This window comes from Callithrix jacchus, chromosome X (genome assembly GCF_049354715.1).
Source record: "Callithrix jacchus isolate 240 chromosome X, calJac240_pri, whole genome shotgun sequence".
NCBI classification, from domain to species: domain Eukaryota; kingdom Metazoa; phylum Chordata; class Mammalia; order Primates; family Cebidae; genus Callithrix; species Callithrix jacchus.
Genome location: NC_133524.1, coordinates 126,720,423 through 126,747,736, shown reverse-complemented (window position 1 = coordinate 126,747,736; position 27,314 = coordinate 126,720,423). Strand labels below are relative to the sequence as shown.

Here is a 27,314-nt window from a genome sequence, read left to right as displayed (position 1 = left end):
ACTGTATCAATGTCAGTATCTTAGATATGATATTGTACTGTAGCTTTACAAGACAGTATAACTGGAGAAACTGGGTAGAGGATACATAGAACCTCTGTATTGTTTCTTAAAACTGCATGTGAATCTACCGCAAATAAAAATGATTAATTTTTAAAGTATCAGGAGATGGTGGTGTCACTGAGACAGAGGAAAATAAATGCACCACCAATGTATATTTAATGTAATAATAGGTTATTGGTGGTGAGTTTTATTAGAGTAGTGGGAATAGAAGCCTGATTGGTATGTATTGAAGAATAAAAGAGAGGTGAGAAGGAAGATACAGACCAGACACAGTGGCTCATGCCTGTAATACCAGCACTTTGGAAGACCAAGGTAGGTGAATAGCTCGAGCTCAGAAGTTCAAGACCAGCCTGGTCAACATAGCAAAACCCCATCTTTGCAAAAAGTAAAAATAAAAATAAATTAGCCAGTTGTGGAGACATAACGCCTGTAGTCCAAGCTACTTGGGAGGCTGAGGCAGGAGGATCACATGAGCCCAGGAGGCAGAGGTTGCACTGAGTCACAATTGTGCCACTGCACTCCAGCCTGGGCTGATGAGACCCTGTCTCAAAAAAAAGGAAGATAACAGAATAGAATAGATTATTCTTTCAGTGAGCTTAGCAAAAAAAGCTATATAGCAGTTGTTACAGGGTGATGACAGATCAAGGAATGATTTCTAAGGATGGGAGACACTTGATCATGAGTATATCCTGAAGTAAGGGAACTAGTAAAGAAGGAGAGATCTAAATATCGGGCAAGATAACTGAGATAATAGTGTAAGCAAGGTTGTAGGGGTGGGGGAAATGGAGAAGGAAAGCAGAGGACAGAGCAAGGGAAAAGAAACTAGAGTAGGAACCTGTAAGCTGAAGGAGTGCTATATAATAAGAAGCAGTGCTGTGCAATATGAAGTGAGAACTCATGAAGCCAAAAAGACCTTTGTAGGTGTGGGGGTAAAAAGTCGAAGTTAGCCTCAGTCTCCTTTATGAAGTAGGAGTCTGAGCCATTGTGTGAAGTGTGGTAATGGTAGAATGTAAGGGGCTGTTGTTTGAGAGGAGTAATGATAAAACTTGAAGTACAGATGAGAGGAAAATCGGAGAAAGAGATGACCAGGGGCGCGTGAAATGGATTTCCTTCTCCATTTCCCCCACCCCTACAACCTTGCTTACACTATTATCTCAGAGTTGCCAGAAGGGCTGAGGGTGAAAATTCTGATTGTTAGAGGCACCAATAGTTGGGGTGCTGCTCCTTTCTCCTGCAGTAGTTACTATGGGATCGGAGAAAGCACTTGTTTGGAGAGACCCAAAACTGGGGCTAAATAGTGCAGATGTGGCATTTGGAGGGCAAGGGGATTAAGAGGCAGTTAATGCTAAATTAATATGCCCCAAGATTTTGGCTGGACAGGCAAAAAAGTGAAGAGAAAAGGAAATCTTGGGCACTGGAAGCTTCAGTGAAGCCAAAGAGCAAATGGCATGGACCCAACCTTCATTAGAAGATTTGCTTCTCAGTGGGATATTGGAGTTGAAACCATGCCCAGTGATGGCAAGTGACTGTGAGTGGTTGAGATACTAAGAAGTTAAAGGTCAGAGAGGTGTGAGGCCAGGGTGTATGCGGTGAGACTTCCATGTGTAGATTGTTGGTGGCATCCAGAATAAGGACAGGACTTGAAGTGTCAGGAAGCCTATAGCTGATGTTTACAGTGTGGCAGACAGCAAAGATAATGCCCACATCTACAAACACTCCCAGGCCCAGTCCCTGGGCTAGTTAGGAGTTGGCCCTGGGAAGAAATGTAAGATTAGGAGAAAACTTGGTTTCAGGGAAGGCCGAAAGTGAAGGGAATGTTTTCAAATAATTTATTTTCTTCTTTGTTATTTGGTTTATTTGTTTGTTTTGAAGCTGAATTGTGAAAGCACACACAAAGTTTTCACAGGACACATTTTACTTTTTTGACCCCATAAAGTCCTGGAATGCAGTCAGAAGGTCTGTCTGAATCTTACTCCCAGAACTCTGACCTTTCCCAAGTCTGAGCCCCAGAACTCTGACCATTCATATAATAACAAGAAGGTTGGAATGGATGAGCTCCTACATTTTCTTCTGCCTCTGATATCTGTAAGCTCAGGGTATAACTGCTAGAATCTCCCTGAAATATTATAGTCATTGCCTGTCCTTTCTGGAGAGAAAGGATCTATAAGGAAGAAACCTGAAACTTGTTTGTTGAAAGTCCAAACCCCAATTTTAAAAAATTGCTGCAGACCTCACAATGCGTATTTTTGCCTGAGGCAAAATCCCAAGATGAATGGGCCAGTATAATCTAGTGTTTAAACAAGTCAGCTTTAGAGACTGGCTATTTTTCCACTAACCAACTGTGTAATTTGGTACCTCCTTTTCTTCAAGAATACACTGAAGATGATAGTAGCACATATCCCCTGTTGTGAATATTAAATTAAATGATGAACATCAAGTTTTTAACACAGTGTCAGATACTTTGGAAGACCTCGATATGTTATCTATCATGATTATTATTATTCGAAAAATATATTAGTATAGGAGGGGACAACATTACATGTTCACAATATGTAAATCTCTATGCAAGGAAATATCCTAAAGCAAAGTGTGTAGAAAAAAATAACACAATCCATTCCACTTTCTAAGGCCCTGTATCTAACATGGAAAATTTCCAAGTATGTCATGAAGCCATATATTTTCAAGAAAAGTTGGAAGTCCCTTCAGTCAGACAGCAGTATGTTCTTCCTCTGACCCTTGGAAGTCATATGTCTGCCCATGTTTCTCGGATTTTTATTTTTCACTGATTCAGGGGGAATTTCTCAGTTGAAAATATCCAGTGGTCTCCTCATTTATTCCCCTCCCTTCCCTCTTATAGAATCTCCTCTTAAGCTTCCTTCGCTTCCCTTGCTCCTCTTTCATCTCCCCTTAACCTTTTCTACTTTAATATTAATAATTACACCCCCTTTATTCCATTAAAGCCCTTCCCCTTTATTTTGTTTTACTTCCCTTTATTCCACCTCAACCCCCATTTATTCCACATCACCCCTCCTTTTATTCCACATCACCCCTCCCTTTATTCCATATCACCCCTACCCTTTATTCCACATCACCCCTCCCTTTATTCCACATCATCCCTCCCCTTTACTCCACATCATCCCTACCCTTTATTCCACATCACCCCTCCCTTTATTCCATATCACCCCTACCCTTTATTCCACATCACCCCTCTTTTTATTCCACATCACCCCTCCCTTTATTCCACATCATCCCTCCCCTTTACTCCACATCATCCCTACCCTTTATTCCACATCACCCCTCCCTTTATTCCATATCACCCCTACCCTTTATTCCACATCACCCCTCCCTTTATTCCACATCATCCCTCCCCTTTACTCCACATCATCCCTACCCTTTATTCCACATCGCCCCTCCCTTTATTCCATATCACCCCTACCCTTTATTCCACATCACCCCTTCCTTTATTCCACATCATCCCTACCCTTTATTCCACATCACCCCTCCCTTTATTCCATATCACCCCTACCCTTTATTCCACATCATCCCTACCCTTTATTCCACATCACCCATCCCCTTTATTCCACTTCATTCCATTCTTTTATTCCATGCCACCCTCTTCCCTTTATCCCATGTCATTCCCTCTCTATTCCATGTCTCCCCCTCCCATTTATTCCACTCTATTCACTTCCCCTTTATCCCACATTACTGTATCCCCTTTTTTTTACCTCACTCCCTCCCCTTTGTTCCACCTCATTTCATCCTCATTCCTTATCACCCCCTTCCCTTTATCCCAAGTAATTCCCTCTTTATTCCATGTCTTCCCTCCCATTTATTAAACTTGATCCCCTCCCCTTCACCCATAACACTGTATCCCTCTTTTTTCCACCTCACTTCCTCCCCTTTGTTCCACCTCACTCCACTCCTCATTCCAAGTCACTCCCTTCCCTTTATCCCATGTCATCCTCTTCTCTTTATTCTGTATCACCCTGTCCTGTTTACTTCTGTTCACCTCTCCTTTTCCCCTTCAGCTCTCTAGTCAGAGCTTCACAGCTCACTCCCCAAGTTTAAAAAAAAAACACAGTAAGCCATGAATATGCTGCTGTCACAATACAGATGTTTATTAATGATTAAATGCCAGAGAAGTTTTATGCCAGAGAAGTTTTATGCCAGAGAAGTTTTATGCCAGAGAAGTTTTAAGCCAGAGAAGTTTTATGCCAGGGAAGTTTTAGGAATCACAAATTTTCGAGTTCAGTGGTTGTTATCCATTATATGATCAATTTCTAACCCTCAATACAATACATTCTTCATTCTATGGACCTTAGCAGTTGTTTCCCATAATATCAGTTGTAATTTTGGATGTCATACATAACCCATATCTGTGTGTTACCAGAGTATGTCCCGAAATTTTGTACCGCCCTGTGTAAAGGAATTACAGAGATGATCATTAAGAACATTTGTAATCAGATGACTTTAGCTACTTGGAACTATGTGTCCTTACCTAACTAGCTGTTTTGCTGAAAACAGGGTGTGAACACCAATTGTCTCTAAAACAGATCCAGGTAATAAAATCTAATTTTTCCTCTAACTTTGGATATCAGAAACACTAATTAGATCTACACTTGAGGTTTCCCCGTTGGTGTGACCTGAGCAAAACTGCACAGAAATTTGGGAGAGGCCATTTGACGAGCCATTGATCTAAATAATTTGGGGGGCAAAATCCCAATGGTGGAATTGCTGCAGTGACACAGCTATAAGTTGGTGTCACATTATTTCTCATTAATTGTCAGCTGTCAGTAGGCTGACCTAACATTCCAGCATGCCTCTTGAGGGCCTTCCCAATTGAGCTCTTGGGAGGAGGGTAGGAAAGTCAGGAAAATCATGCAATCCCATTTGGGGGAGGGAAATCACCTCAAGATTTGTGAGCTTTTCTGGGAGAGGTGTTTACCACAAGTGTCACATCAATTAAAGGATAGTCTGTAGAGAGAGAAAGCCAAGATCAGGGGTAAAAGAGAAAGGCAAGGCAGCACTGGAAGCGTGGGCATGACACAGAAACATCTCTGCTTTTACCAGCTATAAAGACCAAGCATCCCCAGTGAAGGGGCTGGCCATGTGTTTGGAATTCTCATCCTGACCCGAGCATCAGGTGGAACTCCTTCTTACCTTCAGATCTTTACCCTCCACTGTCTCCTTAACATTAACTGTGACATTCCAGGTCTACCCCGACCCTTTTCCCCTGTCTGGCACCTTATAGAAGGAAAACCATCTAAGGAAAGAAGTAGCTGATGCCAGTTTTGCCCTCCTTCTCCCGGGGCACACGGAGCAATGGGCGATCTTGCTCTGGAATGGGGAGGTTGCCAGCTTCTTCCTCATCATCATGGGAACGGGCAGTGCCGGAAGGCACAGCTGACTCCTCAGAGGAACCTGGAAAATAGTAACAATGTTAACTCCTTATATTTCTAGACCTTATACTTTGCACAGCACTCAAGGCTTGAGTTTTAAATACACTATGAGGTAAGAAGGTAGGACAGGAATGATTATCTCCATCTGACATGTAAGAATATTACAGCCTGACAGCAGAGTACAGATCTCCAAATCTAGGACCACTGTGGAAACTGGAAGAAGAGCTGAGTTAGGAAAGAGAAAGAGCAAGACAGATACCCTGTGTTCAGAGGAAATGGACAATACCACCAGAGAGACTGGTAAAAGAACAGCTTCCTAATAACCACCACCACCCTACGAGTAACCTGACTAATTTTATCAAGCGAGTAACAAAGCTGGAGCCGAAAGCTTACAGCACTGCATGGAAGAGAGAAAGCAGGTGTTGCTCTTCAACACCTCTGGGGAGGACTTGTCGTCCATGACTTGGCCAGGCTGAGCCTTGTTTTTAAGGAGAGTGGTGTATCTACAGGGAATGCAACATCTCCATATTTATGAAACTGAATTGCCTTTGGATTCTGAACTTCGTCAGAGTCAGAATCTTTAGGCATTGCGACTTTTTCCACATTCATGACTTCTTCAAGATTGACAGCCAGGTCTTGCGGAGGGTCAGGAATTGTATTAAGAATGGAGACATCTTCAGTTTCTGGAGCCGCAGTGGTAACTTCTTCTTCCAATGCGTTGGCTTGGTCTTTCCGATAATCTTGAATTTTGTTGTGAATTTGAGCATCCTTGGGCTCATGGCTTGGGGGACGTCTTCAAAATCAAGATCTTCTTCAGAGTCTGAAATTCCATTTACCTCTGGGGCTTCATAATCTGGGATTTCTTCAGCATTTGAGGCTTCATCATTTGGGACTTTGTTAACAGCTGGGACCTCTTCAAGACTGGGTCTTCTTCAGAATCTTGAGTTTCACCATTATCTGAAGCATCTGCATGGTCCAGGATTTCATTGTTTGGGATTACATCAAGATAGGGAACTTGTACAAGGTTAAGATTTTGGTGGTCTTCAAAATCTGGCCCTTCTTCTAGGTCATGGTTTGGGTTTTCTCCGGGGCTTGGGGTTTCTTGCACATCTGGGGCTCCTTCAGGGTCTGGGACCATATCTATATATGGTATTTCTTCAAAGTCTGGGATCTCAATGAGTTCTGGAATTTCATAATCTGGTTCTAGAGTATCTCCAAGGGGAGGAAGATTATCAAAATTTAAAGTATCATCATGATCATCATCTTCCTCATCAAGCTCTGGTATTCCTTCAAGATGTGGGCCCTGAATCTCAAGGTTATTTGGGATTTCTAGACCTAGACCTTCCCCAAAGACTACTCCTTAAGATATTCAAATACTAGCTTTTCATCTTCCTCAGAGGACTCATCTTCCTCAAGGGGCTCATCTTGAGCAAGGACCTGGCCTTCAGCAAGGGACTGACCTCCAGCAAGGGTCTGACCTGCAGCAGGAAACTGACCTTCATCAAAAGGCTTGCTTTGAGCAAGGACAGCAGCCTGGGCCTCAGCAGAGGTTTCCACTGGATCAGAAAGTAGTGCATCCTCTTCCATCTTTATGCGTGCACTCCTGAATGGGAAGGGTTTTGAAAAAGTCATTTTGTGTATTTGCATTACTTAATATAAAGATGGTCTGGAGTTGGAAAACCCCATAGGAGAAGGTGCTTCAGGCTAAGCACAAACAAACCCAAAAAACACTCACTGGATCTTCCTCAGGTTCCTGCGTCTGATAAAATCAAGCGCTTCTGGGCTGGACTTCCACACACGCTTTGCAACCTGCCTCTGAATATTGGGAGGCACCTGAGGGTAGAATTAGCAACATTAGCCATTATTACACAGCACCTTTTCACTTATACTCATCTCTTTCAGGTTCCCAGGACTGAAGGTACCAAGGCCAGCTAATGTGGGAGAAATTTCTAGACTGGAAGATTTTGTTGCTGCCTGTTTTGGCTACCCTCAAACACGCAAGGTACAACTGTGCCTTGCCTTGTGAACAGTAGAGGGATGTGTAAAATAAGTCCATCCAAAACTTGCACCTACCTGGAAGAGGACATCCCAGTTATCAATCATGGCACGGACCACATTGACAGAAGCAACATACTGATCAATCCCCAGCTTTGTTTTCCTGGCCTCTCTCTTGCCAAACTTTCCCTTTTTCAGGAGAGCAGATCCAAATACCAAGGCCAAATTGGTAGAAGTCATACGGTTGCCTGGGACCTAGGTAATGGAAGACAGAAAGTGATTGACGTTGTACAAATGGATATTTCTCTTTTTATTCTTGTTTCTCTCTCCCTTCTCCATCCACCCTCTTGCTGATATACACCCACATATGTCCCCTACTACAGTTCTCACTACCGTTTCCCAGATTTTTTTTTACCAGCTGTCCATCAATGCCAATCGAGTCCTCGCAGTTCTCAGTGATTGTATGCAGGGCCTTCAGCAGACGTTCCAGGGTATCACTATGGCAGGGTGGCATCAGGTAGACCAGCAACTGCAGGGCAGAAAGCTGATCCTGGGGCTTTAAAGCTAGAGGAAGGAAAACAGGGGCTGTTTCAGGGGGATAGTCTTGGCAGCAGACTGAAACCAGTGGGGGTGGGATTCTGCTTGAAATTTGCTGGCTGTTATGGAAAAAGTACCCAGGCATCCTGCCTTTACTTATTTCCAAAGCATTTGAGCTCAGGAACCCTGAAAGCAAGAAGTGCTCCCATCAAAATCAGACCTTTCTACAGAACCTGGGTTCTTTTTTGACCTGAGAGGGAACACACAGCTTCAAGAAGCTCTAGAGCAATTTCCAAACAACAAACTTATAATGGAACATTAAGAGATACAGAGAAAGTCACCCAGAGAAGTTTTTATTAATATTTTATTTTTAATTGACAAATAATAACTGTATGTATTCTGGAGAGATTTTTTTTTCATCTTCTTATGTTCATTCTGCCTTAGTTCTTCAAAGTCCTCCAGCCTGACCTCTGTCCCTAGAACTCCTAGACCCCAGTAATATTTCCTTTTCTTGCCCTACTAAGGAGGTCAGAAGACTCACTTGCTGTCAGCAGGAATGACAGATACAGATCATCTGGCAGCAGAGAGTCCTTCATGTCACGGAAAAACTCCTTGAGTAGTGCAGCCACATCATGCACATTCTGATTGTCATCCAGCACTACATCCAGGCCTTGATCAAATGCTTCACGGAGCTAGGAAAAGGAGAAGACATAGATTGTCTACCCCGCCCACCACAGGCTCCATCTTGGTTATTTCTTCAATAAGTTTCAGGCTTCAGTGGAGGTAGCTGGCAACATGGTGGGCCTGGGGGCTACAAAGACCTTGCTCCTTCCCCCGCCAGGTAGTTAGGTCTATGGGGGAGCCCCACCTCCTCCTGCTCTTTCTCCAGAGGAACAAACATGTAAACATAGCCAATTTACCTTACGCACTCTATGTGCCGAGTATTCAAGAGTAAAAATCCCCACTGCGCTTAAGCCTGAAAGAAAAGACCAGAGGATGCTCAGCATCTTTGAACCCCTTTTCTATGGCATTTCCCTTCTCCTCCCCCACTGCATCCTGACCTCCACTGGTGTCAGGGGAATGTTATCCAAGCCCTTCATTCCTGACCTCCTTTCTCCCCCCATTTCTAGAACATCCCTCCTTTCCCATTAATTGCCTCCTTCCTTGATTTACCCATTTGGAGCTCACTTACCATGTTTTTCAATGAATTGGCAGCAAGTCTCAACAACCTGGGGGACTTGTTTCGCAATCGGATTAAGGCTCATCTTCCTTTTGGATCCCAGAAGTCGCTGGCCAATTGGAAAGGAAACTTTTGAAAGCTGCAGGGTCTGCAGCAGCAGGGCCCCATCTTCCAGCTCAGCCAGACTATCCACACACACTGCACCCTGTGGAGAAATCCAGATTCTCTTAAAATGGGAAATAAAGAGAGTCTATTAGGACCTTGCTGAGTACTGTATGACATTCAGACTAAGATACATTCTCTTTGTGACAAGCCAAGGACATCATTTCAACATATTATGTTCAGCTCCCCCCTCCCTCTGAGGACGCAGGCCTTAACCCTCCGACCTTACATTCCTACATATCTCAGGAAAGACCCTTGCCTAAGACCTGGAAGGTTTAACTCACTCGACGCCCACGGCGAGTGAACTCCCGGGGCAAAATGGGCTCATTCCTCCTGCGACTGAAAAAGCGCCTGATGCGGCCAAACATCCTTTGCACCACGTTTCCCCGACGACGGCCCGAACCCTGACCATTGGCTTCTTCAACCTGCATCGCCGCTGTCAGTTCAAGTTGCTTGCGGCGGGTAAGCTCGTTCACTAGGACCTCTTCCAGGCGAATGCCAAATGTCTTGAGTGACACAGCTGGAGAGCCACGGAGAGAAAGAATGACAGACGTCAAAGCCTCGCAGGGCTCAAATCAGGAGGAACTGCAGGGGCTGTAGCACTCCTCCCAGCAACCACCCACAGCAAACCCCACCTCTCCAGACCCGCAGCGCCCCTCCCTGGGAAGCTAGCCAAAAAGACCCCGCGGTGGTTTCAGCTCTACTCAACCACCCCGAAGAGGCTAGAAGTCCCTGCCTTAAATTTTCCCTGGGGGTGACTACCTTGAAGCAATGAGGGAGATTTCTTTGGGTTGATCTGTGTGGGGTGAGTCCACCAGGAAGGTCTGAGAGGACCGCCTCAGGCACCTACAGCTACTGCGCCATTTCCTGATATAACCCCCTGTGGGGTTTGGGGGCGGAGGAGAGTGTCTCCCGGGACAGTGGACGCCACCCAGTCTCCAGGGCCACACTACGCAGGGGGTTAGCATTCTATTTCTTTTCTAAAGTAAATACAAGAGCCCCCTCACCCCTCTCTGGTCCTCTCAAAGTCACAAACAACTTCTCCAAGGTGTTCGGACGGTCAATAGGCATAGCTACGGGAAGAGAAAAAGAAAAGATACAATCACAAATAGGGCTTGAAAAGTGACTTAAACACCCCAATACACTGATATGCAGCCGCGGGAGGGGATGGCAGAGAGGCGAGCTCTGTCCAGCCGGCGAAAAGTGATTTGCTTCCTCTAAGCCTCAGTTGCCCCACCTGACAACAAGACCAAGACTCTCATATCAGACTCCAAGAATTTAACCAAGCCAAACAATCTAATGCGTGCGCACCGCGCATCTTGCAACGCACCGGTAGTCCCTCAATACAACACTTAAAACATAAATTCCGGGGCTCCGAAGCGCGGAGCGGGCAATAGGAGAGGGGAGGGAGGGGCTCTCCCCCAGCGCCACCTCGGGTGAGAGTCGCCAAGTTACTGCGGGAGCACTCGCACAGGGTTGCCGTCGGCCCCCTGCGCAGCCGTAGGAGAGGCGGTGACACCTGGCTGTCCCCGCGCTCGGAACCGGGCGTCAGTGGCTGCCAGCGGGGGCTCCTCGCCCTTTGCTTCACCCAATTCTAGCTGGGCTCGCCGAGCGCGCCTAGCGAACCTACCACCCCCAGCACTTTCCAATCCCTCTGGGGCGCCCCGGGGTCCGCGCTACCCGCTCCTTCCTCTCCTGGGCTCCCTTGCCAAATCCGCGGGCGTACCCCTGAGATTCCCCGGTGCGCTCGAACCTCGTCCCGCGCGGCGTCCTGCTCGCTCCCCGGCAGCAAGCAGAGGTGGGCAGCGCTCGCCGCCAGCCTCCCGCCGCCTCCCCCGCGCCAGCACAGCCCTCCTGCTCACCGCCTGGCTAGGAGTGTCTCTCTCTCTCACACTGTCTCGCTATCTCCCTCTACTCTCTGTCTCTCGACCGCGCTGTCTCTGTCTGTCCCAGGTCTCTCCCAGAGCGTTCCTCTGCGTCTCCGTCTCGCTCTGCCTTATTCTCGCACCGCACTTGGTGCGTCTGTCTCTTCACTGGCTCTCTGTCCACCTGTCTGTCCCTGACATCTGCCCGTCTGTCTTATTGCCCCTCAACCCCCAGGCTTCGTCCAAACTCAACTAATTTTTACCTCTTCCGCAATTCAACGAACAGCCTTCAACTCCGGCTTCTGCAGTTCCCCAGATGCCAAGAGAACTAACCTGGTCCAAGACCAGGCGTGAGCCCCTCCCACCCTCCTAGACCCCCTAATCCGCCCCGTATTGCCCGGAGGGTCCACTCTCCCGAAGGCGAGGATGCCACACTCCGGGGTACAGCTTACCTCTTTCAGGTTTGAATTCGGAGAGGAAATGTCTGGCCACGAGTTCGCGGTAAGCAGTCTCCTGCAGCTTCAGACGCTCCAGCTCGGAGAGGCTGTGTATAGATACCATCTTCGTCCTGCGCTCCTGGTTGTGTACTGGGGCTCCTCCCAAGACGCTCACTAAAAAGAGGAAGGCGGACAACAACAACAAAAGGGGCATGATTCTGGGGCACAATGCCCTTGCTGCCTTCAGAAAAGGAATGCAGCCACCCATTCTGAAATGGAATGATTATCAAGGCTGCATCATCCAATTGTCACTGGACCTGCTGGACAGAACTATGGGGGTGGGGGCAGAAGGGGAGGGAAAACTGGGAGGCGGCTTCACCCTCAAGCAGAACAGCCTCTGATTGCTTTTGTTAAAAAAGAGAAAAAAATCCAACTTCAAAAAAATCAGCCCTTAACAGACATCAGCCCTGAACAAACAGTCCAGAAAAGAGAAAACCTAATTAGAAAAAAATTACAAAGAGCGAAAACAAGAAGAATAAAAATAAAAGACAAAATTTTTTTTAACAAAAGCACTTTGAAACAAAAATAAGATAATATTTTCCATTAATTAATTAGAACATTTTTAGTTTTTTTCCATGATGATAGTGCTGCCCAGGTTGAATAGAAGGGGGACTTTCATCTAAGCTAGGAGAGCTGCAAATTCATACAAGTCTTCCAAAAGCAAACTGAACACATGGGTCTGGAGCCAAAAATCGTCCCCAGGCCCTTTGACCTAGTAACTCCCCTTCTAGGAATCTATCCTAATAAAATCATCTTACAGACAGGAAAAAGCATATGCACATAAACCAAAATAGTAACAAAAAAAGGGGGAAAAAAGCTAGCCCAGCAATGATATTATTTATATAAACTTTGTAATGGCCACAGTATGGAAAAATTATGCAATCATTAAAATGATACTTACAAAGAGTTTTTTGACAACATATAAAACACAGAATTGTATTAATTTTGATTGCAACTACATGAAGAAAAGCATGCATAAAAATAAAAGAGTGAAGGAAATGCATTCAAATGCTAACAGTATTTGCATTAACTGGTCAGATTTTGTTTGCCTGTTGCCTTTTCTCTATATACTAAACATTGTACAACTTGATTATATTACTTTAAAAAAAAATCATTTGTACCAAAACCAGCAAACATCATTTCCAGATCATTTCTAGTAAGACTCCTTAAACAGAATTGGTGATCAAAGTGAAGTTTATCTTAGTGCAACGGTGAAACCTATTTTATATGTGCCTTCTCCATGGTGCCCACTATCTTATACTACTTCCAGACTACACAGTATCCCCCACTGGGTATGCCCCTGTGCCTCACACAGCATCCTTTCCAGCACATTCTCTGTTATTACTCATTTGTTCATTCATTAAAGAAAAAAAACCCTGTACTAATTGCCCACTTTGTGCCAGGCACTAAAGATTCAAAAGATGAGCAAGATAATACTATTTCTTTCTTTAAAGATTTAACAATGCAGTGAGGGAGATACACAGGTTAGCAACAATTTACAAAATCTGGTGATGTCAGACCTCCAAGATAAAAACAAAGTACTGTGAAAGCAGAAAGGAGAAAACATCTAAGTCTGTGGGGGCGGGGGCAGGGGGAGCAGCGTCCAGAGAGAGAACAGCTTGTACAAAGACAAAGAGATGGGAGAGATTGTCATATTCTTGAAACTGTATAAAGCGATTTGAAGGAGATAAAACTGGATGGGCAGGGATGAGATCATGGATGGCCCTATAAGCCAGCTTAAAGAGTTGAACTTCTCCTGAAGGTAATAGGGAAGTACTGCAGGGTTTTAGTCAGGGAGTGAAAGAGTTAGAGCTGCACCTTGGTAAAACCAAAGAAAGCCAGGAAAAAACCCTGTTTTGGGTAGAGAGCTGGAAGTAGGTAAATCAGCCAAGAGGCAAAGGTTATTGACACAAGTCAGTGTCACTAGGGCTGGAGTAGGGGATGAATCTCATGGATAAAACTGACGGGATTTAGGGGAAATCTTTAATTGCAATGGAAAGAAAACCATTTATGATAGCTCCCAGGTTTACTGTTTGGGTAAATATGGCTGGTTCCTGATAGAGAAGGTAATTCAGGACATAGAAAACTAAACCTTTTGTCAAGAAAAGAAGTAGTTATATACCACTTTTCTGAACTACTCTTTCCCATGGAGTCTACAGTAACATTCTATATATGATTTCGGGGGTGGGGAGCTCAAATTTCAAAGATCAGGCAATGCAGCTTTGGCAGAGAAAAGTTAAGTAACGGTTTTATCATGCAATAATCTAAATAGATGAGCTATCCTCTCCAAAAAACAAACAAACAAATAAATCATACCTTGAATTTTTCTCTCCAAAACTCTTTTGCTCACTTTCCTTAATAGCCAGGATCGCAGATGTCAGAAATAAGTGCAGTATGAGAAAACATAAGGAGTCTTCCTACGGCTTTTGAACTAAGCCAAAAGGAAAACACCTAGCATAGATATTAAAGATCCAACTGCAAAGCTCCATGCCCTGGACTCAAAGTGAACACCTAAGTCCAACCACCAAACCGCAACTTGCAAAGTGATCATTTTAACCAAAGGCACATGCATAACCTCAGTCCCAGACTAAGCCTCTAGCAATCCCCCATTCAAAATAGTAGGTCCAGAGCCTATTAGTCTAGGGTTTCACCCTGAGACACACAGCCTAGCTCCAGGTTAATTTCTCTAACATCACTCCCCTCTCCCCTTTTGCCAATCCAGACATATTTTGTACCTGTTTTGGAGTTTCAGTTATTTCTTCTTATTGAAGCTTAACAAATCTGATCATCCAAAGAGCAGAGCTGATTCTTTCACCCAAAAATAAGATGAAAATCAATGTCTTCTCTCCCTCAAATATAAGGTAAGAACAAACAGTAAAATCCCCAATCAACAACAGCCCCAAAAGGAGAGAGACAGAGAGAGAGCAAAGCCTTTGAGAGATGAGTCAGCCTAGATGCTTACAATTCCGAAGGAAATCAAAGGCCTTAGAATAAACCGTTTGTCATTGCCTCCCTGCTCCAGCACACAGGGCTAAACTTAAGAGCTGCAGTTCTACCAGAAAAAACTGGCATTAGCTTACTTGCCTTCAACCTTTTTGAGGTGCCAGTAGCCTACAATACAGAAGCAGAGTTAGGAAGACCAATGTCCCCCGACAAGAAGCAGATGGGTGGGGTGGGGAGGGGAAATGAGTAGGCAGGCTTTAACACTGTGAGAGAGGCACATAACAGGTTCTTGAGATTTGAATACTCATTCTCAGGCCTGACATTCCAAGCTGAACAGGAAAGGAGGCTCCCTACAGGAAAGAGGTGCCAAGAGACCTCTCTTGCTCCAGAGTGTTTCCCCTTACCCCTTCAGTATACTATGGCACTGGCCTGAAATGACCATGAAATTCAAAAGAAACTCAAGTAGGAAGATGAAGGCAAACCAATTCAGTTTCAGTCTAGAATTCAAAACATTTGCAGAAACACTATCTTTAGACAAATATCTGTACTGGTGGAACAGCCAAATAGAACTGAGTTCAAATTCAAGCTTTATGATTTCTTAGCTGTGTGATCTTAAGAAAGTCAGTTGAATTATCTGAGCCTCAGTGGCCTTCTCTATAAAATGGTGAAATGGCACAGTATCCATTTCAGTGGTTGTCTCAAATTTCAATGAATAATATTATGTGTGATATTTAGCATTGGCTTTTAATAAACATGTTATTGAAGGTTCTTGGCCAAGGGCTGGAGTTTACAAAAAAATCAGGTTTCAAAAGTAATTACATCAAATTAGAATTTGTGTCAATGCATTGAACAGTCTACTCTGTTCAGTCTCCAGTAAATCTGAATTATGTAAAGAGATCTTAGACTTTGGGAAATAGATCTTTCTTCTTCATTCTCCAATTTCATCGGCTCAAGTACTTAAAAAATCATCTCATAAAATTTAGAAGAACTAACTACATAGGTTAATATTTTAAATGTCATTATTCAGATAAATAAAGTGCCTGTATATCCCAAAATTTGTTCTCTTTCAAACCATCCAATTCTACACTGTCAGTAGCAAAAATAAATAAATAAATAACAAACAAAAAAAAACCCCATATGATTTTATTTGGATCAGTGAAGGGGCTAGAATATTAGCAGATACCAAGAGGGAGAATTCGAACAAAGAGTAGAGAGGCACAAATCAAGTCCCCATCAATACAAAAAGGGGAAACACTTGAATGGCAAGAAGCCTGTTCCTCATGTCCTCCCAAATGCACGGCACAGATGGAGAAACAAATTAACATCAGAAAGGTCAACCACTTAAACATTGTGAGGACTGAAATGATTTCAGCTAGGCATAAATCCACAGCCTTCACGATTTGGAGGAGTAATTTACTCCACTGCCCTCATCAAATAGGAATGGTGCAGTGCTTACTAGTAAACACCTATGGAAAAAAAAAGGGACTGCACTGATGCCATGGTTTAAATCCTTATAAATTAGGTACTTTATGGCATCATCAGAATTTTGTTCCAAGCCTCTGAGAATGCCTCAGAGTTTAGGAAATTGATAGCGAATGGGGCTGGGTGCCTGGAAGGTATTGCATCTACATTTTTCAAATGTCTACAGGCAGTGGCAATGGATAAAGACATTCCCATTAATATATCACAACATTGGAAAGAGATATGGGTTTCTATATGAAAACATTTGGGCAGCAATTTGGTCTGCTGACACATTAGCTTATTCATTCCAGAGCATTAATGAGTTAGCCTTAAAGTTGTTATCCCATTACCTCCATTTCAGCAAAGGCTGCTGATGCAATGAACAAAATGGCTCATTTTATACAATGCGGTCATGATGCTCCAAGATAATTAAATCTGGGGATAGTGTTCATCAATACATTGAGTCAGCCCATCATGTTATAACAGAAGCTCATAAACTGGGGTTGTATTACTTTTAAAATATGTGGAGAAAAGCCCTGGCTTCAAAAAAATAAGAAAGTTTCAGGAACATTAGAATGTTTCAGAAATAGGACCTTAACCATCCCCTGGTCTCAAATCTCCATTCTACACGTCAGAAAACGAGGCTTAGAGAGGGACAGGGGTTTTCCCAAGACCACACAGCTGTTTCACAGCAGAGCTTGGACAAGAACCCAGTTCTCTTCAGTTTCAGAGCTCTTGGCATTGACACACCAATGTTTGCTCTCACTAGCTGCAAGATTCTGCATTGCTAAATAAAGAAATCAAAAGAATACACACATAATCAGAGCCTGATTCCATAAGCCAGGGGAGGTCATATCTGAAGGCAGGCAGCTACCACATATTACAGTATCTTTGTAAAATAAGTACAGTCATCATTCCATGGAATCCTGTCTTGAAATTTTATTGACTAAAGAAACGACTCAAGCTCAGGATGCTGAAAGGCCATTTTTATGCTATAAACATCCCAAACAATAGTGCGAACAAGGCAGCATGACATCAAGTACACCAAGATATAGATATTCTCACTATTATCTGCAATATGTATCAGGGTGCATAATAGTGTTACCATCACAAGCTGTGTCACGTATATCATTTTTTTTTCCCTTTTGGTTGCTGCTTCTATTAAACTGTGGTGGAAGAAGTAAAAAATAAAATGTTCTATCAATAGGAGGTAAAAGTTTTTAATGCCTAATTTGTCTTCTGCTTTTCATTTTCTTAAAAGCTTTCCATACATCTATTATCTCCAGACCCCAGCACACAGTAGGTGTTCAATAAGTGTTTGTCAGGTGAATCATCATAGGATTATAAACTCTTGAGAGTCTTGTGATTAAAACAGCTATTCATGATTCATGAATAAGTGAATCATGCCACTTTATTCTTGCAACAGCCCCTAGGGTATAGGTAGGTTGGATATTTCCTCCCATTTTACAGTAACAACAAACTAGGGTTTGGAAAAGTTGTGACTTACCTAAAGTTGCACAAAAATGCCATGGAGGAATATGATCTGAGAACCAGCTGTTCCTTCCTATCCCCAGCCCAAGTCTTGCCCTTCCCCACAAACCATAGCATCTCTTGGTATTCACCAACATCTGCTGCCTGGAACTGGGAAAGTCTAAACCAAGACTACCTTCTTTCCTAAGGATGTGGCTAGAGTTTTGAGGTATTATTTTTATATGTTGTTCTTTGCCATTCCTTGGGAAGATAGATACATGGAGAAGTTCATATATATATATATATATATATACACACACACACACATACACACAGGAAGAGACCATTATGAAAGGCAGAGGAGAGGAATGCACAGAGGAGAAAGGCACCAAAAGCCCTACGTATTCATCTCACTATACTTCTCACCCCAGCCCACCCCCAACCTCACAGCAGGGTATCCTGGCAAGGTCCTGAGCTGTAGATGGGAACATAGCTTCAAATCCCAGCCTCACTCCATGTAAGTTTACACACTCACTAACTAAGTGACAGAGAGCAAATTATCTTGCTTTTCTGCACCTCAGATCTATGACCTTACAAAATAAGAATCATGGTATCTATTAAGTATGGCTGTGAAGATAAAATAAAAGATAGGGTAGAAAGAAAGTATTCTCCAAGGGGTACATTTCTATGCCAAGCAAGCAAGCAACGTGAGGAATTGCCCTTCAAAATACCTGGGAGCCAAACTTGAGAGGAAGACTTAGCAGAAGTGCTACTATCTGGAATGAGGCAGATAGTGGTCCCTGCTGAAGAACTGCCTCTGCATCATCCTTTGAAGATGAAAATGGGTACTCACCCACTGTCAGCAGGAAGCACACTTCTAGATGGGATAAGAGGAATTGTATCTTCACTGAGTCTTTCATGATCAGAGATGCAAGGCAGCTAACTGTGTGATGTGTGGGGATTAGTCTAGTCTATGAAATATAGAAAAAAGGTAACTGGCCTATAAAAGGGATTTTAGTCCTGAACTTTGGCTTCCTTGGCACAGTGTGGAAGTCACCCATGCTAGGGATGCTGGAGGGAAGGGGAGAGCCATCTGCAGTAGAAAGCCCTCGTTCCTGGCCTGGGATCTTACAGGCTGGTCAAAGGTCACATTCAGTGTCTGAAGACTGTCAAAAAGGCCCATGGGTCTAACATCATCCATCTCTGCACTAATTTAAATATGTTTCCTTTCCTTTGTTCTTTTAAGGACTACTAAGAATTGACTTTTTCTTCAGGCCCACCAGCACTGGACATATTCCTACTCAGCTATAAGTTTTTAGTTTGCACTCAGTAAATTATGATTTATTTTTTTCATCTTCTCATCTCCCCTGCCTCTCAAACCTTCCCTCTTTGAGACACCCTCCCTTTCAGACACACAGATACACATTCCCACTCAGATACCCATGTACACACACACACGCACACACACACACACACACACACACACACACACAATTCCTTTCTCCAATGTAATCGCTACAAGAGAGGGAAAAAGGGAAATGAGACTTAATTAAAAGAAGGATCATCAACATTTGCCTCTCCAGACCACATCTGTGGCTTCTACAGAGTGGGCATAAGAAATAAAGGACTAATTGGGACACTCCCAGAAACCATCTGAACAGAGGCCATGTCAAAGAAACCTTCAGAAAAAGGAAGTTCTCCGAATCGGTGCTGAGAGCTTCTCCTCCATCTTTGTTCCCCCACTTCCACCCCCCTCTATTCTCCTATGATTGTATCTTCCCCAACAAGCATCCAATTTTCTGTCAGTTTTCTTTTTCAAATTCCTGACTGAGTGGCTGTCATAGGGAGCTGGGGCTGTGGGAGATGCTTTTCCCTGTAGTTTTCGTCACAGGAATGGTATTTTAAAACTACATTCAAATAAGCATGTATTTTAAAAAATCAATATCTATCTGTCTATCCATCCATCTGTCTATCTGTCCCCATTCAAAGGTGAACCACTCTCATGACTATGACGCAATCGGAAAACGCTCTAGACCAGGAGTCAGGAGGCCTCCTCAGTTACTAAGCAGCTGGGTGGCCTTGGGCAAGTCAGAGAGCGTTTCCAAGCCTGAAACATAACTGGCATAATTTATTATCATTCTGTTTATCTAAGGACACTGTAGAGATACAACTCTCACGTCTGCAAAGTCCTTGATTGTTCCACTGGACTTAGCTAACTCCGGGACACAGGGCCACGGAGTTAGCTAAGCGGCTGCTTTGGCAGTTGAAGAGACAGCCCCCCCTCCCAGCCCCTCCCAGGGCCTTGGGAGCCAGAGTGCAGGGGACTGAGCCTGTCTCCACCCCGACCCTCCACCCTAGTACCCGTCCCTCTACGTGCCCTTGGCTCTGAGGTAGGGACAGAGGTGAGGGTAGGAGGCTACAGGACTGTGCGCCCTCTGCCTCTCGGGGTTGCCCTGGGTCTCTGGCTACCACTGCGTTGCAGAGCACGGCCTTTAGGCTGGGTTGGGGACCGCTGCATGCGTCCTGTCCCTGGGTAGCTCCAGGCAGCGCAGAACCTGTAAAGTTAAACAAAGCCCCGCGGCGCACAGAAACCACTCTGCTGCCTGTCCCGCTGAGAATTCGAGAAATTAAATATTTCTTGCGTGCTCTTAGGTTAGAGACTATGAACGCAAAAGCCTGGGCAACTTGGTCCGCACTCTCAGGTCTCCTCTCCCTCCCTCAAGTCGGGCCTTCCAAGTCTGAGTGCCCTCACCTCCCTCTCTCACCCCGCAGTGGGCTGCACTCAGGCCACTGGTGCCCTGCCCCTGCACTACCTCTTGGCGAGCCTCTTGGTCCTGCCAGGGAATAAAAGGCTGCGTGACCTGCTCGGCAGTCGGGCGGGCGGCCGCGGTTAGTGCTGAGAGGAGCTGCAAGCACTGCCGGCACTAGGCTGTGCCGCTCAGAATCCTCCACTCTCTGGAAATCTTGGCGCGGTGGGGAGGGGGCTGATTCATACCAATTTTCTACCCAGCAGCCAGCTCAGTGCCTTGCGCATTACCTGTTTGCTGAATTCCTTGGGCTACTCCCATTGGTTCTCACTGTACCCCACAATCTTCTCTCCCCTATTCACAGCAGAGCTTTTCTTCAAGATTCAGCGCAAGGGTCCCTTCCCTGTGAGAGCTCTGAATCTTCCCTCGCCTGGCCACGCCACACAACCTCAAAGTACAAGTGAAGGAAGTGCAGAAATGGAGGTTCAGATGGTCAAGAAAGTTACCCAAGGACACAGTTAATTGGTGGCAGAGCCAACATGAATCCAGAACTCCTGGATCCCAGCTCAGCACACAATTTGCCACAGTACATTGCTTCCCTGCTGCCCTGAGGGGCAGGGGACATTCTTTTTTTGGCCCTTTGCACACAAGGACTGTGCAAGGAATAGTTCTTTCCCCTCTTTGCCTCACTCTTTCTGCTCCTTGTTTCCCCTTCTTATCTAGGGCCTCTGGTCTGTCAAACTCAGAGATAGAAAGGTCATTGTGTTCCAAGTTCAGTGAGCAGCAAGAGCAAAACAGAAGCTGACTTCACAAAGTCCTCCACCGACCTGGATGGCAATGGTCTCCCACCACCCTCTCCACTACTATGGTATAGGGAGTGAGAGACCATTGCCATTCAGGTCAGTGGATGTAAAATGTACTGTCTTCTTTGCATATCTAGGCACTAGGAGAAGTCAGAAAGCCATTCACACCTGCCCAAACCATCTTACCTTTTAATACCTCTTCCAAAAATACTCTCTTCTCAACTGCAGCCCACCAATCACCATTCAACCAAGCAAAAATATGTAGTTTACAAGAGCTAAATATTCTTGTCTGATGCAACAAGGGCAATATGGGCTTATAAACACAAGCTCTTAAGAGGGAGAATTTCAAATACACAATTACACCCCCACCCCAACTGAATTATCTCCTGTCTTGGGGTCTTGAGCCAAGTAAATGCACAAGGGGAGTGTTGTCAACAAAGAGGGACAGAAATGGGGAAGAAAGGGAAGTGTCAAGAATATAAGAGACTATGGGCGAGCCCAGCAAGAGGGAAAAATGGGGAAGCAGAGCCTGGGCAAAGGAGAGAAGAAAGAAAAAGGAGGGGAAAAGATAGGGCAGAGATGCTGTGGAAGCCCAGGCACATACGGATATATTCTCCAAAGGCTCAGAGACATGGTTCTTAGATGCCTGGATTGGAAATGAGATCCAGAAGCCCAGTGTCAAGTTTCACTTATCCTCCAGTAAAGAGAGAGAGCTTCTGGCTTTAGCAGCAGCACTGGTGGCGCTCTTTTCAATGTAAGTGCCACCTCACCATCATTGCTACCACGATGAGACCCTCGCCCTCCCCTAGAATTAAATAAATCTTACCCAACACAGGAGTACCAATTCAATACTCAGGACAATTTGCCCTTTCATTGAAGGAGAGGAGAGGATCTCTCCCTCTTCTACTATTGTAAATGGACTGGGTGCTGCTCCTTTATACATTCTAGAGCACCAGATCAATAAAGGGCGAGAAAGAGAGGGAGCAGGAGTTTGAGGCTGGTCCAATTTGTCCCTGGCATACCCTCTTCTCTGTCTCTGTCCCTCCCTCCATCTCTCCATCTCCTCTCTCTCCTTGGATTTTTCTGCAGCCCCTCCTTCTAGCCCTGGCAGCTCTGCTCCCCTTCCTCACTGCAGCATCCTGCAACCAGCACCCTCTATGATAAAACACAAAACATTGGGGTACTTCTTTCTGGTAACACTCGCTTTTTAATGTGATATTTTAGACCTATATGCCAGGAAAAAAAACTTGAGTTGAGGTGGGAGAGGGTGTTGCAGGAGAGGAAAGGAAAACCTACCCAGGTAGTTAGCAAGATAGGTTGTTATTGAGGGCAGATAGGAGACATTATTTGAACCTGAGTGCATAGGGATCCAATTTAAACAGAGGACTGGCATACTAGAAGAGGCTTGAATTACAGCAATTGCCTGGTAACATATATACACAAAGATGATATAGAGAGAAGGTAGATAACTGAATATCACTCAGCCTCAGTTTTCTCAACTGCAAAAAAGGGAAATCAGTGCTCCATAATACCATGGAGAAAAATGTGTGAAATGATGTAGGTGAAGTACTTAGAACTTACCTTGCCACTGAAGCCCAGAGAGGGGAAAATAACTTGCCTGAGATCAGATAGTAACTAGCAGAGTCAGGATTGGAACCCAGGTCTCTCATACATTCCCCTCCCCAGGAGAGTGCCAGTGCTATCCTTGGAGACTTGGTTGTGGAAGTGGGGAGGCAGAATAGGAGCTGACTTTATGCATCTGAATATAGATGCTCTATCACTCAGTCCCAGCCTCAAGGGTTCAGGCTCCTGCCTCATTCCCCCTTCTGATCATTGCTCAGATAATCTCATGCCATCTTGGACTGATTTATTGCCACTTTAGCGCCACCTCTGCTACCTAACTGAGGTGGTGACTCACCCTGTCGCTGGCCAGGGCCTCTGCCCTCCAGGAAAGAGGCTTTCTTCTTAATTGACTGCAGAAGCCTCAGCCACAGTGAAGCGGTGCTCTTCCAGACAGGCTTAGAGGTGCGGGCTTTGAGGAGGAATGGAATAACTCTTTATCCAAAGTCACTGCCCTCCATGCTTGCAGTGCCTGGGGTCCTCTCTTTAGGTTCCTTATGATAACTCCTCATGTACCCTCAAGTCCCAATGTTTCCTAGGGATTTCACCCAGGACATCTCTTGCTGCCTGTGTGCCTGTCTAGAGCTTACACTGTGTGTCTGGCACAGTGCTAGATGCTGGAGGGACTTAAGGTAACAGGAGACACTCCTGGCACACGAAGAGTGCTCACAAGAAGTTTAAAAATATTAATATGGCATCTTGGTAAAAAGGAAAAGAATACAAGTGGGGTGAGTTAGGAAGTCCTTTTAAGGAGGGGAGGTGATGGGCAGAAGGGCCTCATCACAACCTGAGGGTTGGAGTTGTGACCTGGACTCTTTTGTGGCCAGTGAATGGCATCACTAACTCATTGGTGCAGGGATTTCTCTTAAACACAGCATATTGCAAGTTAACTGAACTTCTGCCCATCCTTTGCATTTCTGGCCTCGTCTGGGGGCGTCAGCTTGTGGCCATGTCCCCCCTCCCAGACTCGAATCCCCTTTCTTTTAAACTCTCATATCTTTATATTTTTGAAGAGGGTGGGGGAAAGAGGGAGGGAATTGGCATTCTCTGTATATTATCCGAAAGAAGTACTTCCCATATGTTACTTCCTCTAAGCCTCACAACTACCTCGCGACCTAAGTCAGCGACTTGCCACGTGAGTTAGCTAAGAAGTGGCAGAGCTGGAATTCGAACCTATAAAGAACTCTCAAGCCTGGGCATTTTTGCGTGACACTTAGAATAATGAGCCACAGGAAAGTGGGAGGGTGAAGTCCATCTCCCTTTCCCCTGCAGTCCATCTCCATAGAAAAGAAGCAAGCGGAGGACAGGAGCCAGAAAGTCATCCGGCTGCGGAGCATTCCGGAGTGACCCCCGCCGTCACCACTCGCGTAGTCCGCTTATGGCGGGAAGGCACCCCAGAGATTCTCACGGGGATTGTGCAACCAGAACCGGAAGGGCAAAGCACCTTTAGCGACTCTATCGCCCCCTGCCGCCGGGGGCGCCCAGTCCGAGGCTGGTGTTCTCAGGAGAGCTAGTGGGCTAAAAAAAAAGCTCCGCGACTGACTGCCCAACAGCTGTCGTTCGCCAGTGCTAGGCTGCAGACAGCTTTGCCAAATTTGTTGACATAAGCGGGAGGGAGGAACATTTAGAGCGCCCTACTATGTGTCCAGCGTGGGGTCAGCGATGTCTAATAGCCATTGTCCTTTACGTAACAAACGTGATTCTTTGCAAAAGAGTGAGCTCTCCATTAAAAAAAGTCTTCAAGCTAGATTAGAACAGGTTTCGCAAAAAGCTTGCCTGCCAGTCTTAACTCCTTACTTCTTGAAACCAATAAAGCTCTCCACCCGTAACAGTCGCCAGTTCTCTTCAGTGGGTGGGTTGCGGGGGGGTCGGGGGAGAGAGAAGCACGTGGCGTGGCTGAAGAGGGGAGGGTTGCGGAGGGGGTGGCGGAGGGGGGCAGAGGTCAAGGCAGTGACAGGGCCAGGGGGAGGGTGCGGGGAGGAGGAGCCTCCGGCGGGGTCGACAGTGAGCTGAGTCAGGGTCTCCGCGGAGCCCTCGCGCCCGCTCGCTGATTCCCCAGACCTTCTCCTTTTCCTGGGTTCCGCCTGGATTTTCCTTGGACCCAACTCACTCACTCCCCTTGCTTGGTAATGGGGAACATGGGGGCAACACCCCAGGTTAAAAGGAGAAGAGCTCCTGTGCCCCTCCCAGCCTCGCTCGCTCATCCCCCCTCCTTTTTTCCCTCCTCTCCTCCGCGCCCCCTTCTCTTCCGCCCAAAGGGAAGGCGGGGGCCGGCAGTGTGTGTATGTATGTATGCATGTAAGCGTGTGTGCGCGCGCGCCGGTGCAGTAGATCTGTGTGTGCATTCGTTGTGTGACCGGGTGTGGGGGGTGTGTGCTCGGAGCGTGTTTTAGCTGGAGTGCTTGGTGTGGTGTGTATTTGGTTTGCGCTTTGACATGCAGCATGTGTTTGTGTGTGTACGCTTATAGGTTGTATGTTTCTGCACGATTATAGTGGGCTTATGTGGGTGTGGTTTGAAGGTGGGTGTGTGCTGTTCCTGCCGGGGTTTGTGGTCGTGCTGTGGTGAGTGTATATGTGCATGCAGTGTGTGGATGTGTGTGCCCATTGAAGCTTGCATGCATATGTGTGGTGTGTGTTTATGCATAGATGCGGTGTGTCAATGTGGGTTTACAGGTGGTGTTTGTTGAAGTGTGTAGTGTGTGAATGTGTTCGTGAGCAAGATTCCTCTATGTCAGTCTACTTCAGGTGTGTGTTCAAAGGTTTACGCATGTGAGGGTGTGGTGTGTGTCTTTTGGTGTGATGTTCTCATGCGTGTGGTGTGGACGCATGTGGTCAGCTTATGTGCTTGGATGAAGGGGTTGTGTGTGTTTTGAAGTGAGATTGCCGCGTTAGTGTATGGGTGTGGTGTGTGAGAGTACAGGGTTACTAAAAGAACCCCAGTGACCGTGTGTGTGGCTGGGGGCGGGGGCGGGAGGGACGTTGGGCTAGACTGAGAGGAGAAAGGAAGTAGTGGCTGCGACCCCATCAGGGGTGCCCGCTGGTCTGATTTTCACCGTGGGGGTTCGCCTGCCCACCCACCTTTGTGTCTGCAAGGCCCGCTGGGGCAGGGTGTGAATTTACCTGGCTGCTTAGAGGAAAGAAGAGGAGGGCGCCGCACGTGATTGGCCAGGTAGGGCGCCTGCCTAGGGCGCGATACAGGGGCCGGTGGGGGTAAACTGGAAAGATTACTGGTCTCTGACCTGACACCCCTCCCCCGCACAGGAGATCCCAGTTGGTGCCCAGCTGAGCCCAACTATTTGCTCAGGGCCTGGCTGTTTCACACCTTTTTGGCTTTATGTGGGCAGATCCAGTTGCCTGGAAGCCCTTTCCCCTTGGGCCTTGTGACAAACTCCTACTTATTTTTTTAAAAAAACCTAACTCCAGAATCACAAAACTTGTTTTGCTCTTCTGTACTTTTCCCTCCCATTGGAGGACTTGCTTCTTTGAGCCACCACATTTACACCCTTCATACTTCTCATGACATGATCATACATAACGGCAATAATTTCTCTCTCTTTTTAAACTCTGAGCTGTAGAGAATACCTGGTTTGTATTAAGGATAGTTATAATAATAATGTTGCCATTTGTTAGGTGCCTACTGTGTGCTGGGCATTGTGCTAAGTGCTCTGACATGCATTATCTCCTTGGGTCCTCACAATGATCCTGTGAGGTAGATGGAGCTATGATTATTGCTATTTTTATACTTCACACATCAGGCTCAGAGTAGTTCAGTAATTTCCCCAAGACCCCACAGACTCTAGGAGGCAGAGTTGGTATTTGAACTTAAGTCTGCCATATTTCCTAAACCTTTCTTGCATACCAGGTGGCTTTACTACAAGTCCCCTGATTCCTGCTAGACATTGAAGTTTCTATCAAATATTATCATTTCTTTACAAATCTTCCCTTTGAATTTACTGACAGCACCAAGAGTACTCAGCATAATTACTTTCTTTGTCTCTCAGACAGCTGATACTTTCTCCACCTAATTACCTGCTTTGTTGATACCTCAAAATCTGTAATTACTCTAGGCACATGTGCTGCACCTACTAGCTCCAGTCCTGGGCGCTCTCCTTAGGCTGGTGCTGAAAGAAAGGGTTGAAAATGAACATTTTCTAGCCATAGGGTCAGGGGAATTGGGTATGGAGGGAAATGGAGGTGAAGAATCAGGATGGAGTAAGAGAATGATTTCACAGCTCCCCTAGACCCATTTTTACAACATCACTACCAGAAGTTGGTATATGGTGAATTTCAAATAGAGCAAGCATCTCCATACCAAGCTGCATGTAGAAAAACAAACAAAGCCTTCTCCTCAGAAAAGATTATTGAATGGACCCCATTTTATATTATTCATGAGTTGGGGGGCACTGCACTTGCCTAATGGGGCTCATGCTGCTCTAATGCCTTCCAAGCAGCCTCATCTGAGAAATCTAAATTAAAACAATACATCGCATTTTGGGGAACACATTTATGGGGGGACGTGGTGTCATCCCAGTCACAGCTAAAGGGCCTCTGGAAGCACTGGCTCCCAGCTCAGCC

General features: G+C 45.5%; 1 protein-coding gene across 3 annotated transcripts in view; it reads right to left on the bottom strand.

The window, feature by feature from the left end:
* Nucleotides 1-4,154: 4,154 nt before the first annotated feature.
* ARHGAP36 (Rho GTPase activating protein 36) overlaps nt 4,155-27,314 on the bottom strand; it is a 30,737-nt gene continuing 7,577 nt past the window's right edge. The window contains exons 2-12 of one of the 3 annotated variants that reach the window (XM_035288704.3): nt 11,651-11,809; nt 10,341-10,406; nt 9,618-9,853; nt 9,184-9,376; nt 8,912-8,967; nt 8,533-8,683; nt 7,870-8,018; nt 7,533-7,709; nt 7,195-7,292; nt 6,956-7,062; nt 4,155-5,481 (exon numbers count right to left, since the gene is read on the bottom strand). In XM_035288704.3, the coding sequence (XP_035144595.1) occupies nt 5,324-5,481; nt 6,956-7,062; nt 7,195-7,292; nt 7,533-7,709; nt 7,870-8,018; nt 8,533-8,683; nt 8,912-8,967; nt 9,184-9,376; nt 9,618-9,853; nt 10,341-10,406; nt 11,651-11,809 (1,550 nt within the window). In that variant the 3' untranslated portion in view covers nt 4,155-5,323. Of the gene's footprint in view, nt 5,482-6,955; nt 7,063-7,194; nt 7,293-7,532; nt 7,710-7,869; nt 8,019-8,532; nt 8,684-8,911; nt 8,968-9,183; nt 9,377-9,617; nt 9,854-10,340; nt 10,407-11,059; nt 11,389-11,461; nt 11,513-11,650; nt 11,810-27,314 lie in introns of those variants that run through there. The other 2 variants (XM_078364257.1, XM_035288706.3) reach the window with 2 other exon arrangements.